This window comes from Phodopus roborovskii, unplaced genomic scaffold (assembly GCF_943737965.1).
Source record: "Phodopus roborovskii unplaced genomic scaffold, PHOROB, whole genome shotgun sequence".
NCBI lineage: Eukaryota > Metazoa > Chordata > Mammalia > Rodentia > Cricetidae > Phodopus > Phodopus roborovskii.
In genome coordinates, this window is record NW_026126636.1 from 6,231,937 (window position 1) to 6,248,071 (window position 16,135).

Below are 16,135 nucleotides of genomic sequence, written 5' to 3' on the forward strand. Positions count from 1 at the left end.
TCCTCCATGATGCCCACGCTAGTGCCCCCCCCCCCCCAGGCCAGGGAGACATCCGAGTGCCTCAGCCGTCCCTGGCCACCACCTGGCCTACATCACCGCTAACTGTGTGTTTCCCTTCCCCATGTGCCCTCCCCTGCCCACTGCATGTGACCCGGCCCCTCCCACTTCTGTGGCCTGGTCTCTGCACTGCCCCGGTACACCCGCCCGCCTTCGGTGGCCCCCGGCAGGACCATGGTGGGGCACTGGGGCCTGAGGAATTCAAAGCCTGCCTCATCAGTCTGGGCTACGACGTGGAGAACGACCGCCAGGTACGCGCACCCTGGGACCCCGCAGGCTGTGGCATTAACTGCTCTTCTTTCTCTCCTCCCTCCCTCCCTCCCTCCCTCCCTCCCTCCCTCCCTCCCTCCCTCCCTCCCTCGTACCATTTCCTCTGCCACCCTGCGCTGCCTCCCTGGCTCTTTTGCCTTCTCACGTCTCTGGACGCTTTCCCCCTTACCTGGTCTCTCCGGGCCTCCTGTCTCCTTGCTCCCTCCACTGTGCACATGGGGCCTCCTCTGGGCCTGGCCTCTGCTATGCCTGCGTCCTGGGAGCAGAAGCAGACAGGCAGCATGGACTCAGATGACTTCAGGGCTCTGCTTATCTCCACAGGATACAGCCTGGTATGCAGCCTCTGCCTCCCCTGCCTCTGCTCCTCCCCCAGCCCCTTCACTGCCTCCTGAGCTTCCATATCTTCCTGGGGATACTCCTCCACCCTCCAGTGCAACGGCCTTGCCTGCCTCCTCCTGCTCTGCTGCACTGGAGGGGCTAGGGTCCTTCCAGTGACCCCCCCAAACCCCGCTTCCTACAAGTATCCAGGGAACAGTCTTCCAACTCTCCCTTTCTTTCTGTTTCTCCTTTCCCCACCCACCAGAGCTGGGACAGTGGACCCAAACCCGTTTCCCAAAACTTGGGGGGAGGCCTAGGGGCAGACTCCCGAGGCCTGGTACTATTCGGGCCAGACTGGCCAACAGCTGATGACACGACCTTTCTGTCCATGCATTCTTCCAAAACCAAATTTGTAAGCAGCCCCATGAAGTCCTGTGTCCCCTCCCTTCCCCCTCCGCAGGGTGATGCTGAGTTCAACCGAATCATGAGTGTGGTTGACCCCAACCATAGCGGCCTGGTGACCTTCCAAGCCTTCATTGACTTCATGTCAAGAGAGACCACAGACACAGACACAGCTGATCAGGTCATTGCCTCCTTCAAGGTCCTGGCAGGCGACAAGGTGAGCAAGACCCTACAGAAGCCCTGGGGGCCAGGACCCGAAACCTCAGCCAGCCCAGCACTGGGTCGGTGGGTGGGGTGGGTGGTTCACAGTCTGTCCTGTGCCTCCAGAACTTCATCACTGCCGAGGAGCTGCGGAGAGAACTGCCCCCTGACCAGGCAGAGTACTGCATCGCCCGCATGGCGCCCTACCAGGGCCCCGATGCCGCTCCTGGTGCCCTCGACTACAAGTCTTTCTCCACAGCCCTCTACGGGGAAAGTGACCTGTGAGGCCCCCAGATACCCTGGTCAGACTCCCTTGGCCTCCCGGAGGGGCTGAGGAGCCCTGCCCCAACCCTGACTCTGTATCTATGCAAAGAGCTCTTTGTGGTCCTTCTAGAGGGTCAGGCAGGGAGGGGCTAGGCAGGCCTCTCTGTCTTGTAGGGGAGGGAGGCTTAGAGATCAGCACTTCTGGTCTGCTAAATATATATATGATGCTAAATATATATGATGTGTTGTGGGTTTTTAACCTATATGGAGGGGACAATGGACCCTTGGGCACCCTCTGTGTCCCAGAGACACCTTTCCAATCCCGGGTCCCCTCCTTTACCCCTGAGGCCCCTTCAAGGCCTCTCACATCCAGGCCAAAGCCCCATGTGCCTTGTCCAGGAACCACCTGCCCTGCAGAGCCAGCAGAGGGCACCCCAGCTGCCCTGGACCAGATGCCAGTGGCTCCTTTTGCCCACCTCCCTGCCTGCCCCTGTGATTACCAGGAGCAGAGGGCCCTGCCCTCACCCCCTCTGCCCTGCCCTGAGTGCTGGTAGGGCAGCCAGCCCCAGACCCTCTGGCCTTGTTTCATCTGGGCTCTGGGTCTCTGATTTTCTAAGGACCAAAACCAACAAAAACACAAAGAATAGAACAGAAACAAAAACATCTTTAAAAAAAAATTAAAAATAAAAAAAAAACCTATAAAAGTTTAAAACTTCCAGAGAATTACTATTTACTTTATTAACTTACGGATTTATTATATAAATATATATCCATCTAGGCGCATATCTCTGTCACTCTCGTAATGAAGAAATAGCTGATTCAGTGCCCTCTCGCCCCTCCTGATCTTCCCCTTGCTTGCGGTGGGCAGGGGTCTCTGGGGACCTCCTGAGGTGGAGGCGGGCTGCTGGCCTGCCTGCCTGGTAGTGAGTGGACGGGTTTCTCCCTTTGAGTTTATTCTGATTGATTTTTATTTTCTTGGTTTCTGGATAAACCACCCTTTGGGGATGGGAGAATAAAACATGTAATATTTTTCAGAAGGATTCTAGTGTCTTCTTCTCCCCCTCTCGTTGTTCACACTCCAGGGAGCTTGCAGGGCCCACCAGCCCTGTACCCGGATGTGGGTGTGGGCCTCTCTAAGCGGGGACTGGCACACGCTCAGGCTTTAAAAGGAAAGAAGGCACTTGTGTGTGGGAGCTCCAGCCCTTAATCCCAGTGCTTGGGAGACCAGCAGGGCCACACAGCCAGGGGAAAGAGACCATTGCCACGGCACCTGTGCGATGGTAGGCTGGACCCCAGCTCCAGGCAGCTGCTCGCCCATTCTCCACTTCCACACTAAGCAGGGCAGCTCAGACCTGGGAGCAGGGTGGCCTCCCTCGGCTTCTGCCCTAGGAGAAGGTGGCCACCTCCGACCACTGAATAGAAGGAAGAGAAGAGGTAACGTTGAAGCAGAGGCTTCAGGGTGGTGCTCGAACCACCCTGTCCTCCTGCAAACTCACCTGCTTGTGGGTCAAGCAGACGACCCCCTCACCACCATCCAGGTGTTGGCTGCAGTGGCCTGTGTGTGAGGGCAGGGTGAGAATCCAGCATTAGCCCTGGGGTACCCTTCACCATACCTCACCCAGCCAGGAGGGGCACTCACGGAAGATGCAGGTGAGCCGGGCTGCACAGGACACAAAGCGCTCAAAATCCACGCGGAGCCGACTGTCCCGGTAGCGGCTAGTGAGGGCCTGGGTCAGCTGGTTGTTCAGATGGAAGCCTAGGAGGAGGCTGTGTTGTTTGTGGTGTTGCTTTTTGTTTAATTGGGGGGGGGGTGTAGTATGTATGGGCACGTGTACCTATGGAAGCCAAAGACTGAAGTCCTCCTCGGTCACACTTCACTGTGAAACAATGTCTCACTGAAGACCAGAATTCAAGCCAGTTTTAGCTAGCCAGCTTCCTCTGGGGGTCACTTGTCACCTCCCCCTCAACTGCTGGGAATTTAGATGGGCCACAATGTCCACCTGGCCTTCACATGGGTGACAGGGATCCGAATTATGGCCCTCACACTTAAGTGTGCAAGTACTTTAAGCCATATTCCTAGCTCCGTATTCTGTTTTGCATTGTGTTTGAGAGCCTGGCCTCCAGTTCCTTTTATGTAGCCAGGGGTGGTCATGAACTGATTCTCCTACCTCTGCCTTCCAGGGGCTGGGACTCCAGGCCTGTGGTTTCTGTGGGACTCAGTGTAACCCTTCCTGTACAGCGGACTCTGGCCTTTCTGTTGGCTTTTTGGAGTGTTATGGGTGGGTCCTGGGCCCTGAACAGGAGCTCTGCCCTGAACTACACACACACACACACACACACAGTCCTTGCCTCTGCCTCTCAAGGAGCCAAGAGGCCCCTTCAGAGGTTGACCTTGTCCCTGCCTAGAGCACTGGAGAACCCTGCCATGCAGCCCTCCTCTGAAACCACACCTAGAGTGTAGCCATGGGCCCTGTCTCCTCTGCTGGAGAATCATGGTGAGGTTTCAAGGCGTGCCTCCCAGCTACCATGTGCCTCTGCAGTCCCACCCATCTAAAGATAACTGCACAAGTTTGCACTGTACCTTTGCTTGCTCTAACTCCAGATACCACCATACACACAACACCGTGCCCAGGGCTAGGCAGCCTGAGGCAGGCCACTCCAATCTTCGTGTACCCTTGGGTACTGGGATATGCTGGCCCAGGGCTGAAGGAAACCTGACTAGTTGGGGTAGAAGGACCTGAGAGCCCTCAGCCAACCTGTTAGAATTGCTGAGTGTCCCCAAGAAGACTCACGTCCCTTGTGTCCGGAACAATCTGGCACGTGCCAGGTACTTGGGGACACAGTGAGCGAGTGGGCAGATGGATGGATAGATATCCAGTGAGCTCCCGCCCTCCCTCTGCCCTATGTCTACTCTGGGTCCCACACCCTGGCCCCCAGCCGCCTGCTCTGATGCCTCGGGATCATGTCTTGCATGTATGTTCCTGGATACTCTACCACTTTCTCCAGATCTCATACTTGTAGTCTCTCTCTCACTGGTCAGTTGTTCCAACCCCTCAGTTTCCCTGGCTCCTTCCACTTGGAGGTCACAGAGGAACCTGTCTTCCAGAACAGTAACCCCACCTAGGCACGCTGACATACATTTCCCCATGGCTTAGGGTCTTGGGTGGGGCCCTTCCTCTGCTGTAACACAGTAGCCTGGGAAGGTGCTTTGGGATGTTCTGTGGCTTTGGAGAATAAACGTGTTCTTGCTCCATGTCCAGTGAGTGGCATTCCACAGGCTCCTTGCCACCTTACGCATTAGCTGTGTCACAGCAGCAGTCACTCGAAGAGGAGTTTTGTGCCCAGAGCCATCACAGAAGGAAGTTAATGCTGGGCCTTGTGGACAGCCCCAGCTTGGGATGGCCACTGATGAGGGGTGCAGACAAGACTTTGAGGTGTCTCCAAGGAGGGGTGGTTGCTGTCCTAACATCCACCCCAGGTCCTCATCCTCACCTGCGGCATTCAGTGCCAGCCTTAGCTCATAGGAGTTCATTGTCCCAGAGGCATCTTCATCAAACTTGTCAAATGTGGCCTGGGGAGTGAAGGGGGGGTGGGGAGTCTATCACGTTGGTGTCCCCGAGCATTGACGCTTCACAGTGAAGTAGCTGAGAGATGACCTCTGAGGCAAGACAGGTTGGGCTCAGGCCCCAGCTATGCCTGCTCCTGGCTGGGGACCTCTGTGCATCTGTGACAAGGGAGCAAGCTCCCAGGCCCTTGGGAACAAGTTCAGATCCATCTGCCCCTAAAGGCTCAGGGGAGGGCTCAAAAGCTGGGGGTTGTGATCAGGAACCTGCAGCTATCCCTCCCCTGAAGGGTTACCCATCGGTGGCTAAGCAAGGCTCCTTGGAGGCAAGGTGACAGGCCTGTAGTCACATGGCAAGGGAAGAGCTGAGTAGGGACCTGGGATTCCAGCAGGAACCAGCAGCTGCTCTGGGTCAGTCTACTGCTCTCAGAGGGCCACAGCGGGGCGGCAAGAACTTTACATCCATTTCACTCCCAAGTTGGCATGGGAGATTTGGTGGCCCAAAGGACATTAGTACCTAGAGCAGCCGTTCTCAACCTGTAGATTGAGACCCCTTTGGGTGTCAAATGACCCTTTTACAGGGCACACCAGATATCCTGAATGATCAGATATTTACATTACAATTCATAACAGCAGCAGCAACACTACAGTTATGAAGTAGCAACAAAAATAATTATGGTTGGGGGGGTCACAACAGCCTGAGGAACTGCATTAAAGGGTCTCAGTATTATTGAGGACCACTGCTCTAGAAGGAGGTAGCGGCTCTCCATCTCACCTTACCTGCCATACCAGGAGATGGGCCCAGAGCTCCTGGAAGTGGTGTAGGGCCAACCTTCGCCCATGCTGCAAATGAGGACATCTAGTTACAATCAATGCCCCCTGAAAGGCAGGGGGAAACCCCAACATCCCTGTCCCTCCTCCCCATACCCGCCCCTCCTCACATACCCCAAAACAGTGCACAAGCTGCTCGCAAGTCCTAAGCCCAATCTCTCCAGGAGTCCTGGTGTTGACCCTAGCTACAAAAAGAAATCCATCACTCCTTGCGCGTAGCCAACATTGCAAGAGGTATGTGGACTAACTACCTGCAGTGGGCATTTTATAGAAACAGAAGCAGAGTTCACACCTGACAAAACCAACAAGCCTGGGCCTATATGTCTTTGCACACACTGCCTCTTGGAGGAAAAGGGGGCTGTGAGCGATCGTGGTCCTCAGCCGCTTCAAGCTGAGCCCCCTGCCTTGCCCCTTACATCAGGCAGACTGTTGGGCGATCGTGGTCCTCAGCCGCTTCAAACTGAGCCCCGGCTTCCCCCTTACACCATGCATAGACTGTTGGTGTTGCAGGGACCCCACTCCCCTGGCCAAACTCACCAGGCTCCAGAGCGATGCTTATTAAGGTCTGCAGCTGGAGCGCATCGAGTTCTTCCTCCTAATCAGGAAAGAACTACTTGTGATGCAGCTGGTTCAATCATCTAGTTAACCAACGCTCTGGGCCAGGCCCTGTGCTCCATGGTGCTGACGAAGACTGTCTTCTTAAGGTTCAACTAGAGGAGGCAGGTCTATCTCCAGAATGGTCAGGGCAGCGATGGTTAGTTTAGGGCTCCACACACTGATTGTGGGAGCCATGGGCAGATAATGGAGAGAGGCACTTGGGAAAGAGTCTGACAGGAAATGTAAATCTCCAGAGAAAGCAGGTACAGAGGGAGCAAAGCTCTGGGGCAAGGGAGACGGTGGAGCATTCGCGGAACACAAAGAGGAAAGCATCATAGAAATAAAGCAAGGCTCCCCAACGCCCAGCACGGCAGCTCAGGTCTGGAACCCCAGCACTGGGTTACCTGAAGAAGGCCAGCCTGCCCTACAGGATACAGAGTTGTTCCAGGGAGGGTTCGCTGCTCCACAGTTTTGTTTTGGGATTAAACACACACACACACACACAGGGAGAGAGGGGGACACCCCCAGTCCCCAAACCCTCCTCACCTCTCCAGCCAGCTCCAGAAACAGCTGTGCCAGCTCCAGCTCCAGGGGCTTGTAGGGGACCTGCGGGGAGGGAGAGTTCATTCCCTTCCCAAAGCCCCGCCCACTGCGTCCTGTTCCCGCCCACAACAGTCCCGCACCTCAAGGGCTTCCAGGTCGGCGCTGATCACGTCATCGATCTCCCTGCAAATTACGGGAGGGGGGGTTCACACGGGGTCTCAGCAGAGTCAAAGGGCAGTGGGTCTTGTCGGGGTGAGAGTGGGTGGCGGAGATCCCTGGGAGGGCGTGGCTGGGGAGGTAAGGGCGGGGCTTTGTGGTCCCTGAGCCGCACTCGGGGGCGGGGCCGGGGCGGGGCCGGGGCGGGGCCGGGGCGGGGCCGGGGCGGGGAGCGCCGGCTCACACTGCCGTGTGGCTCCGTTCCGAAAAGATGCGCAGTGTGAAGTCGGCTTCGTCGCCCACGCGGGAGGCGCTGGGTACCACCAGGTAGTGGCCGGGCGGCAGGCGGCAGCGGCGGCTCACGTCGCGGCGGGCGCAGAACACCGAGCGGTCGGCGCGCAGCAGTCTCGGCAAGAGCGCGCGGCTGCGCGGGGAGTCCCAGAGGCCCAGCAGCTGCGGGCGGGGCGCCATGACCACCTCCCGCCCGAGCTGCCCACCCCACCCTTCGGCCCTCCCCACACACACCCGGACTGTCTAGCCGGGACCTCCCGAGTCCCCGGTCGTCCGGCGATGGTCGACCAAGCCCTAGGGAGGGGCTGGGGTCGCATCGGAAACCCACCTCCTCGGGAATCTGCAGAAAGGAAAAGCCAGGAGAGGGGGGCGCGTGCAATGTGCAGATCCCCTCACACCCCTCCTTCTTCTGGACTCTTAATGTTTCTCCACCCTAATCTCAGTCCTAGGTCCACTCTGACCCCCTGCCCAGCGCTTTCCTTCCCACCTATGCCCTCATGCTTTCTCTGCCCCTTTGGTCACCTCCTGCCCTCTGCCCTTTTTCTATCCTTGTCCCTGAATCCCTCTCTCCAGTCCTCTCAACAATGGCGCTCCTCTCAGAACCCCCAGTACCCCCTTCCCCTTTCGACGCTCCGTGACCCTCTGCCCCTCCACACCTCAACCTGATCTTGGCCTCTTACCTGGAACACGTGGAAGCCTACAGTGAGGTAAGTGAGGCCCTTGGCCCTCAGACGCCGGCGGTTGCGCTGGATGAGGGACAGGAGGACAGTGCACTTGGGGATGCGGCCTCCCCTCGCTGGGCCCCGCGCTCCTGCTGCTCCCCAACCCCCCCAGGGTCCCTCTTCATCATCTTCATCCTCTTCCTCATCAGGCTCCAGCAGTGTCAGCCGGAACTGGGGATTGGTCCAGAAGGTTTCTGACAAAAGAGAAAGCGGTGGAGTCCCCAGCCTGCTGCAGCCCCTACCCCATCCCAGGGGCCCCCAGGACTCACCAGCACTGGGCTGGCTCCCGCCGGAGTTGAAACCTCTCACCCAGCGGCCCTGGAAGGTGTGGATGTGCCAGCCTCCGCCAGCAGGGCTGGGGCCCAGCACCTCAGGGCTCAGTGAACAGATCTGGACCGTGTTGAAGTGCGTGAGGAAGTCCTGAAGCTCCATCCTAGACAGCACCAACCATGAGAGATGCCCGACCATCCCAGATTCCAGCTTGAAGGACCCCAGAAGTGGTCCCCTAGCACAAAGCTCTCGGTTCCTTAAATACTGCCAATTAACTTCCAGTCTCCAGAAACCCTGAAGCCCTGAGACCTTGCCAAGACATCCAAGTCCTCACAAATGCCCACTTCTGGGGATATTCATAAACTCCACTCAAATATCTTCAAATTAACTTCAGAAAATCCTGAAGTGGGGCCAGGAAGATACCGCACAGATGGAAGCTATTGTTGCCTGATGTTGTAGAATATTATTTTAACTGTATAAAGGTGTATCGAATTTGTTCCTGCTGCTCTTGTTAATGATGCAAAGACCTGTCACATTTGTTTGATTACATAAAATTAACCTGGGGTCAGGAGGCTGAGTCAGCAACTAGCTGACAGGAAGATGTAGGGAGGAACTAAGTGTGGCCAGGGAAGCTGAGCAGGAAGACTGCACCTTTTTCAGGAGAAAGGAGAGGAGTCCCAGAGGTCAGCCAGGGAACAAGAAGAAAAAGCCAGGCGGTGGTGGCACACCCCTTTAATCCCAGCTCTCGGGAAGTAGAAGCAGGCAGATCTCTGTGAGTTCAAGGCCAGCCTGGTCTACAAGAGCTAGTTCCAGGACAGCCTCCAAAGCCACAGAGAAACCCTGTCTCAAAGAACAAAAACAAAACAAACCCCCCACACACACACACACAAAGTAAAAGACATATAGAATAGAGAAAGGTAAAAATCCCAGAGGCAAAAGGTAGACAGGATAATTTAAGAAAAGCTCGCTAGAAACAAGCCAAACTAAGGCCTGGCATTCATAAACAAAAGTAAGTCTCTGTTTTTATTTGGGAGCTGGACGACAGGCTCCCAAAGAGTAAAGAGTGAGAGGCAAACCCAGCTTCAGCCTGTCAAGCTGAGTATCCCAGCATCCCACAGTGGAAGGAGGGAACTGACTCCCAGAGGGTCCTTTCACCACCATGGATGGCATGCATTCATGCGTGACACAATGATATAAAGCTAGGAAAATAGTTTTAAATTACATATCTACGGCCCCCAAATGTCATTCCTCCCTCCCTCCCTCCCTCCCTCTCTCTCTCTCTCTCTCTCTCTCTCTCTCTCTCTCTAGACAGGCTGGCCTCAAACTCACAGAGATCTGCCTGCTTCTACCTCCCGAGTGCTGGGACTAAAAGCATGCACCACCAACTGCCGGCTGTCACTAAGCCTTCTCAAGACACCCCAAATAGGATTCTGTCTCCTTCCAACCCCCCCAAAACCAGTGTCTCCCCAAATTCCTTCAGATTCCTTCCATGGGCTAATCATGGGTGCTCATGCCTGCAAGTCCAGCATTGGGGAGAAAGAGTGTCAAGAGTCTGAGGCTATCCTGATGTACATAGTGAGTTCTAGGCCAACCTAATCTCAACGGTTTCCCTCTAAAAACCATATGCATAATAGTCCTGTTCCTACTGCGTCTGCCCTGACTTTGGAAAATCAGATATGACCCCCAGATCACATCTGATAGGGACTATTCCTCTGCGTCATGACCTGTCCCTCCCACGAGTTTCTCTGGGTCCTTTCTGGCCCCGTGTCCCACCCACAGGGTGGGTCCCTAAGAACTCACCAGAACTCGCCATCCTCCTTTTTCACGAGCAGAGCATCTCGCCACTCAGAGGGGAGCATGTCCCAGCGTGGACAGCTGAAGAGACCAATGTGAGATGCAGGCACGTGGGGGCTGAGCCACCACCCACCCTAAGCCCATCCCACCTGTCGCTCCAGGGCCCGGACCACTCCACACGGCCCCAGGGGTTCCTCAGCCGCAGCAGCCGCACCTTGGTGAAGCCCAGCGACATCTACAGACAGTGTCATCCGTGAGGGTGGCGTGGGGGCATCCGTGAGGATGGCGTGGGAACACCCCTCAGCCTAGCCCAGCGATGGGTGTGACTCACCTTGTGAGTACCTGTGACAGAGTACGCATGTCCCTTCACCAGGCCCTCATCTGTGCGGATCTCACCCCGGTCACTCTGAGAAGGACGGGATTGGAAGCTGGGGCGGGGCACAGGTCAGGCTCTCCCTCTAGCCTCCCAACCCCGCTCCATGCTTTCAACCCGGAGCTGCGCCAAGACGCGCTCGCTCAGTGAGGCTGAGATGAGCAGTGGGTTACAGAGAGGGGAGGGGAGAAGGCCGGAACCTGGGTCACGGGCCTGTGAGCCCAGCTGCACAGAAAGCCCGGGCAGGAGGTTAACAAGTTCAAGCCCAGCGTGGATAACTTAGACAAACTGTAAAAACCAGGGGTGGAGGCAGAGGCAGGAGGATCTGTGTGAGTTCGAGACCAGCCTGGTCTACAGAGCGAGTTCCAGGACAAAGCTACAAAGAAACCCTGTCTTGAAAAAATAGTCAGGGGTGGATGGGTGCGGTTTGTCTGTAGAACACTGGCCTAGACTCCAGCAGCGAGCATCTGGGGGGGCAACAGCAGAAGAGAAAACACGGCGTCCCCTCCCCTCCCACCACATCCCAGGCTACACGGGTCTAGTAGCGGTTCAGATGGGGGCTTAGCTCTCACCAGAGCAGTGGCACCCACAAGGGACTCCTTGGCCAGTGCATGGCGGAGGGCAGCAAAGAGACCTGGAGTGTTTTGCCTCAGGTAGAGAACCTCACCCACGCCGCCTGTGAAGTCCACGAAAGCCTCGTTCATGTGACCCCCTCGCATCACCTCGTAGGAGCCATGGAGCCTGTTGGAGCAGGTGGAGGTGGGTCTGAGCTACACAGGAACATCTCAGCCCTAGGTCTGGGGACTCTATCAGGGGAGGAGTCCCCAGGGGCCACCCGGTTATATCGTGTGTGTGTGTTAGTTTATTTTTATATGTATGGGTGTTTTGCCTGTATGTATGTCTAGGGACCACGCATGTGCAGTGTCCACAGAGGCATGAGGTCCCTGGTACTGAAGTGACAGACAGTTGCGACTGGGACTCAAACCCAGAAGAGCAGCTACTGCTTCCAACATTGAACCATCCTTGCAGACCCCACCCCCAACATTGAACTGTCTCTCCAGACCCCATCCCCAACATTAAACTGTCCCTGCAGACCCCACCCCTAACATTGAACCATCCCTCCAGACCCCACCCCCAACATTGAACCGTCCCTCCAGACCCCAACCCCAACATTGAACCATCCCTCCAGACCCCAACCCCAACATTGAACCATCCCTCCAGACCCCAACCCCAACATATCCCTTTTGCTTTTGAGACAGGGTCTCATTGTGTAGCCTTGGCTGGCCAGGAACTCACTCTGTAGACCAGGCCGGCCTCAGAGTCACAGAAATCCACCTGCCTCAGCTTTCAGAGTGATAGAAATAAAGGTGTTCCCTACCATGCCCAGCTAATTTTTTTTTTTTTGGACACATGGTATTACTATGCATGTAGTCCAGTCTGACCTCAAACTTGTAATACTCAGAGATGAAACGGGGGAATCTGTGGTCCCTAGGATGGATGTGACTGGAGGCCATGGAACAAGCTGTACAAGAATTCTCAACCTTTCATGAACCTTCGAGGCTCTGGGAGGCTGTGAAGACAATGCCTGTGGGGGACTTGTTAGGGCTTCCAGAGCCTGCGATGGGAACGGATATGCTGTGGGTGTCTCAACGGACCAGGAGAGATGAAGTGAGGTTAAAGCCCTTCAGGGAAAAGGATTTGGCAATCCAGAGCCTGATAGATGGATGGGACTTCAGGATCCTTAGGCAATATGGGTATCAGTGGGGTTCTAGGAATGTTTGTAGCAAATGTCAAAAGAGGGAGACCTTTAAGATTTGAAAATTCACAGGCTGAGAGTATGCCTCAGTAGTAGAGCATCAGCCTAGAATTCCCCAGTGAGGAGCTAGGGGCGTGGCTCAGTGGTAGAGCCCCTGCCTAGAATCCCCCAGTGAGGGGCTGGGGGCGTGGCTCAGTGGTAGAGCCCCTGCCTAGAATCCCCCAGTGAGGGGCTGGGGGCGTGGCTCAGTGGTAGAGCCCCTGCCTAGAATTCCCCAGTGAGGAGCTAGGGGCGTGGCTCAGTGGTGGAGCCCCTGCCTAGAGTCCCCCAGTGAGGGGCTGGGGGCGTGGCTCAGTGGTGGAGCCCCTGCCTAGAATCCCCCAGTGAGGGGCTGGGGGCGTGGCTCAGCACAAACAAGGTCATGGATTCCATCTCCTGCACACCCTTCCTAAATTAGCCAGGGGTTGTGGTGCATGCCTGTAACCCATGTCTGAAAGAGTCCAACCAAGGAGGATTGTGAGTTTGAGGCCAGTGTGGACTACATAATGAGATGCGGACCATAAACAAATAAAGGCTGGGGGGTGAAGTTCAGTTAGTACCCTGCCTACCTAGCATGTATGAAGCTCTGGATTCAACACCCCTCCCCCCAGCACTACATAAGACTGGTGTGGTGTGCACCTGTAACCCAGCACTCCTGAGGGACAGGCAAGCATGTCAGGTCACCTTCCTCCTTGACTACATAGCTAGTCCCAGGAAAGACTGGGCTGTGTGAGACCTTTTCTCAATAAAGTATAAAATAAAATTGATGATGTACAGATTAAGATACATGGTTCTTCTAGAGACTGTCATGGCATGAGGGCCTGGCGGCTAGGACTTGATTTAAGGTCCTCGTTTGTGTGTCTGGAGGACCCCACATGTCAGTACTCCGCAGGTTTGGGGCGTGTTCCCAGAATTTGGAGTTAGAGCTGACAGGGATTGGCGTTCTTACTTGGCATAGGCCTTTTCCAGCAGAGGGGCCCAGAATTCATTCCTCTGTTCTGAGCGCACAAACATCAGCTTCCCCTCACGCACGGGCAGCCTGTCATCAACCACCACATCCACCCAGCGGCCGAACTGCCAGAGCTAGGGGGCAAAACAGGGCAGAAGTAGGCTCAGCTTCCAGACCCTGCCCGAGTCCTGGAACCTCCACCCCCAGGGAAGGACGGTCACTGGGAAATATCATCACGGCAGAAACTGAGGCATGGAGAGAGGAACTGAGCCCTACCTGAAAATGGAAGACCCCCGCGTAGCCGTCTTGGAAACTTTGTCCGGGAGGCACCACGCGGTACAGGAGTCTGGGGTACAGTGTAAGGGAGGCAGCTGCCGCAAGGAGCCAGCAGTTTCCTGGGAGGAGAGAGGCTCGGATGAGGTACGGAGGGACTAAGGGTCCAGCAAACTCTCAAAGATGGGAAAATGAAGGGAAGAAGGGAAAAGTGTGGAGTCCTGGGCCTGGGGGCTCACCCAAGCTTCCCTGACACACATCTGTCCTGCTCATGTCTTCACAGATAAACTGGGGTTCGGCACAAAACTCCTGGAAGATGAGGACTCCAGTGAAACAAGGAAAGGGAAGGTTGGAGCAACCAAGAAGTCACAGGGCCAGCTCCCCCTGACCCCAGTACCCTAGGTAATGAGGGCCTCCAACCCTGGGCAGGCCTGTGGGTAGAGCTTTGCTTTCCTGGACCTCCACCCCTGAACCTCATGGCTGAGCCTGTTGCTATCCACCCAGCCCCAGGAGTCCAGGCCCAGCCTCCTCCCTCAGACCCAGGAGTCCAGGCCCAGCCTCCTCCCTCAGACCCAGGAGTCCAGGCCCAGCCTCCTCCCTCAGACCCAGGAGTCCAGGCCCAGTCCTCCCTCAGACCCAGGTCCCAGTTCAGCCCCTCCAGATCCCAGCTCAGCCCCACTTTACATGGGGCCTCTTCCATTCCACCCCTTTGGCCTTCTCTGAGTCGGGTCCCAGCTTGTCATAGCCAAGGGCATCAGGACCAGCAGAAAAGCAAGGGTCTCGAAACAGGATCCCAGAATCCAGGCAGGCTGCTCGGATGGCTTCGTAGTTCTGGCCTTTAAAGAGCTGTGGGCCTCTGGCTCCAAGCCCGGCCCCGTCCTCCACCAGCTGGATGGTGACTTTCCTGTTGCCACTCGCCATCCGGACACTCTGGACTCACAGATGGACTCAAGCCCTTTAACCTCCTGAGTCACGAGGCGGGGCCTCTGCTCTGTTTATACCCCGTTGGGGGTCTTTAGGCAGCGAGGAACATTCTGTCTTGTTAATATTAATTGAAGGTTTGGGTGCGAGAGAACAGGGACGCCTCTCCAGTGGTTTCCTCCCTGGGGCGTGGAGCCTTCAGTTGTGGCCAGTTTAGCAGTTTAATGACCTGCAGCACCGCGGGAGGTAGGCCGACCTAGAAGGACCAGCCTCCACCGCGGCAGTGCCAGGAAGGAGGTCAATGTGGGGGTGTATTTCTGCGGGCTTGTTCTGTTGCCACATCTCAGCTCCACCCCAGCCAGTCTCCCTGTTTCCGTATCTGTTTCTTGGGGAGCAGTGCATGCTAGGCAAGCATTCTCTCTGGAACAGCATCCCCAGCCCCCCCCCCCAGATACACGGTCTCACTAAGTCCCTGAGGCTAGTCTTGGACTCCCGGTCCTCCTGCCTCGGGTTCCCAAGCGATAGATCTACCGGTGTTGCATTTCTGTTTTGTTGTTTTAGATCGAGTCTTTTGTTTTATTTTGGTTTTTGGCTTTTTTGTTTGTTTGGTTGGCTGGTTGGTTTTTTTGAGACAGGGTCTCTCTATGTAACAGCTCTGGCTGTCCTGGAACTCGCTGTGTAGACCAGGCTGCCCTCGAGCTCATAAAGATCTGCCTGCCTCTGCCTCCCTAGTGCTGGCATTAAAGGCGTGCACCACCACCACCACCACCCAGCTAGAGAGTTTTATATAGCCTTCTGTGCCGGGGATCAAACCCAGGGCCTTGTGTGTGCTAGGAAAGGACTGTGCCTTTGAGCGAGTCCACAGGGAGACAATTTGTGTTTGGATTTTCCCCTTTGTTTTGTGTCAGAGCCCCCCCCCCCACACACACATACACATATACACACATACACACACACATATACATACACACACACACATACACACACATACACACATACACACACACACATACACAGAGGTGGCAAGAAGCGACAACACTTGCCAGTTCCCTAATGGTTTTCATTTGATTCTCTATGCATCTTGTGTCTTTGTTTATGTTTATTTGGTTGTTTTGGGGGGGATATTTTGGTTGTTTTCATTTTGTTTTGTTGTTTTTGTTTTTGTTTTTGAGACAAGGTTTCACTATGTAGACCAGGCTGGCTTTGAACTCACAGAGATCTGCCTGCCTGGAACCAAAGGCATGTGCCACCACACCCAGCTTCTGCGTCTGACTTTGTCATCCACCTCTGGTCTTGCCTGTCAGCTCCACTCTTTGACACTGTAGCCCGCATGCAGCTTCGGCCGCTCACCTTGGGACCGTGTTTTCCCGCTCTGCTAGCTCTCAGGCATGGTCTAAGGTCACCCAGGCAGGACTGACCATGCTCACCTGTGCCCCAGATGATGGAGCCCTTCCCCAGGTGAGTAGCAGGTGTGGGAGGATCCTTGGCAAGGCAGAAACCCTTCCAGGAACCTAGTCACCTTAGCGGCGGCACTGAGATGTCACTC

The 16,135-nt window shown here is 55.7% G+C and overlaps 2 protein-coding genes across 5 annotated transcripts in view; one reads left to right on the plus strand and one right to left on the minus strand.

Annotated features, from left to right (window-relative positions):
* The window catches only part of Actn4 (actinin alpha 4), a 64,777-nt gene extending 62,228 nt beyond the window's left edge, over positions 1-2,549 (plus strand). For 2 of the 4 annotated variants that reach the window (XM_051207567.1, XM_051207566.1), the window contains exons 18-20: positions 594-659; positions 1,106-1,264; positions 1,375-2,549. In XM_051207567.1, coding sequence (XP_051063524.1) covers positions 594-659; positions 1,106-1,264; positions 1,375-1,533 — 384 coding nt within the window. In that variant the 3' untranslated portion in view covers positions 1,534-2,549. Of the gene's footprint in view, positions 1-227; positions 309-593; positions 660-1,105; positions 1,265-1,374 lie in introns of all 4 variants that reach the window. The other 2 variants (XM_051207565.1, XM_051207564.1) reach the window with 1 other exon arrangement.
* A 417-nt stretch (positions 2,550-2,966) lies between these two features.
* On the minus strand, positions 2,967-14,727 carry Capn12 (calpain 12). Its single transcript, XM_051207693.1, has 20 exons — positions 14,353-14,727; positions 13,908-13,977; positions 13,672-13,790; positions 13,396-13,529; positions 11,224-11,392; positions 10,610-10,684; positions 10,428-10,513; positions 10,285-10,359; positions 8,484-8,647; positions 8,173-8,408; positions 7,821-7,832; positions 7,446-7,654; positions 7,186-7,228; positions 7,049-7,108; positions 6,443-6,500; positions 6,020-6,090; positions 5,855-5,917; positions 5,005-5,083; positions 3,152-3,268; positions 2,967-3,067 (listed from the first exon to the last, which is right to left on the minus strand). Exons 1-20 carry the CDS (start codon positions 14,587-14,589, stop codon positions 2,967-2,969), a joined length of 2,178 nt encoding a protein of 725 aa, XP_051063650.1. The 5' UTR covers positions 14,590-14,727.
* Between the last annotated feature and the right edge of the window lie 1,408 nt (positions 14,728-16,135).

Bases quoted from the DNA above. Each gene is read 5' to 3' on its own strand.
- Capn12 (XM_051207693.1), bottom strand. From the start codon at position 14,589: ATGGCGAGTGGCAACAGGAAAGTCACCATCCAGCTGGTGGAGGACGGG. The intron at 10,360-10,427 runs GTGGGATGGGCT...TGGTCTCTTCAG, and splicing joins TCCGGGCCCTGGAGCGACAG to CTGTCCACGCTGGGACATGC. The intron at 6,501-7,048 runs GTGAGGAGGGTT...TTTCCTGATTAG, and splicing joins TTCTGGAGCTGGCTGGAGAG to GAGGAAGAACTCGATGCGCT.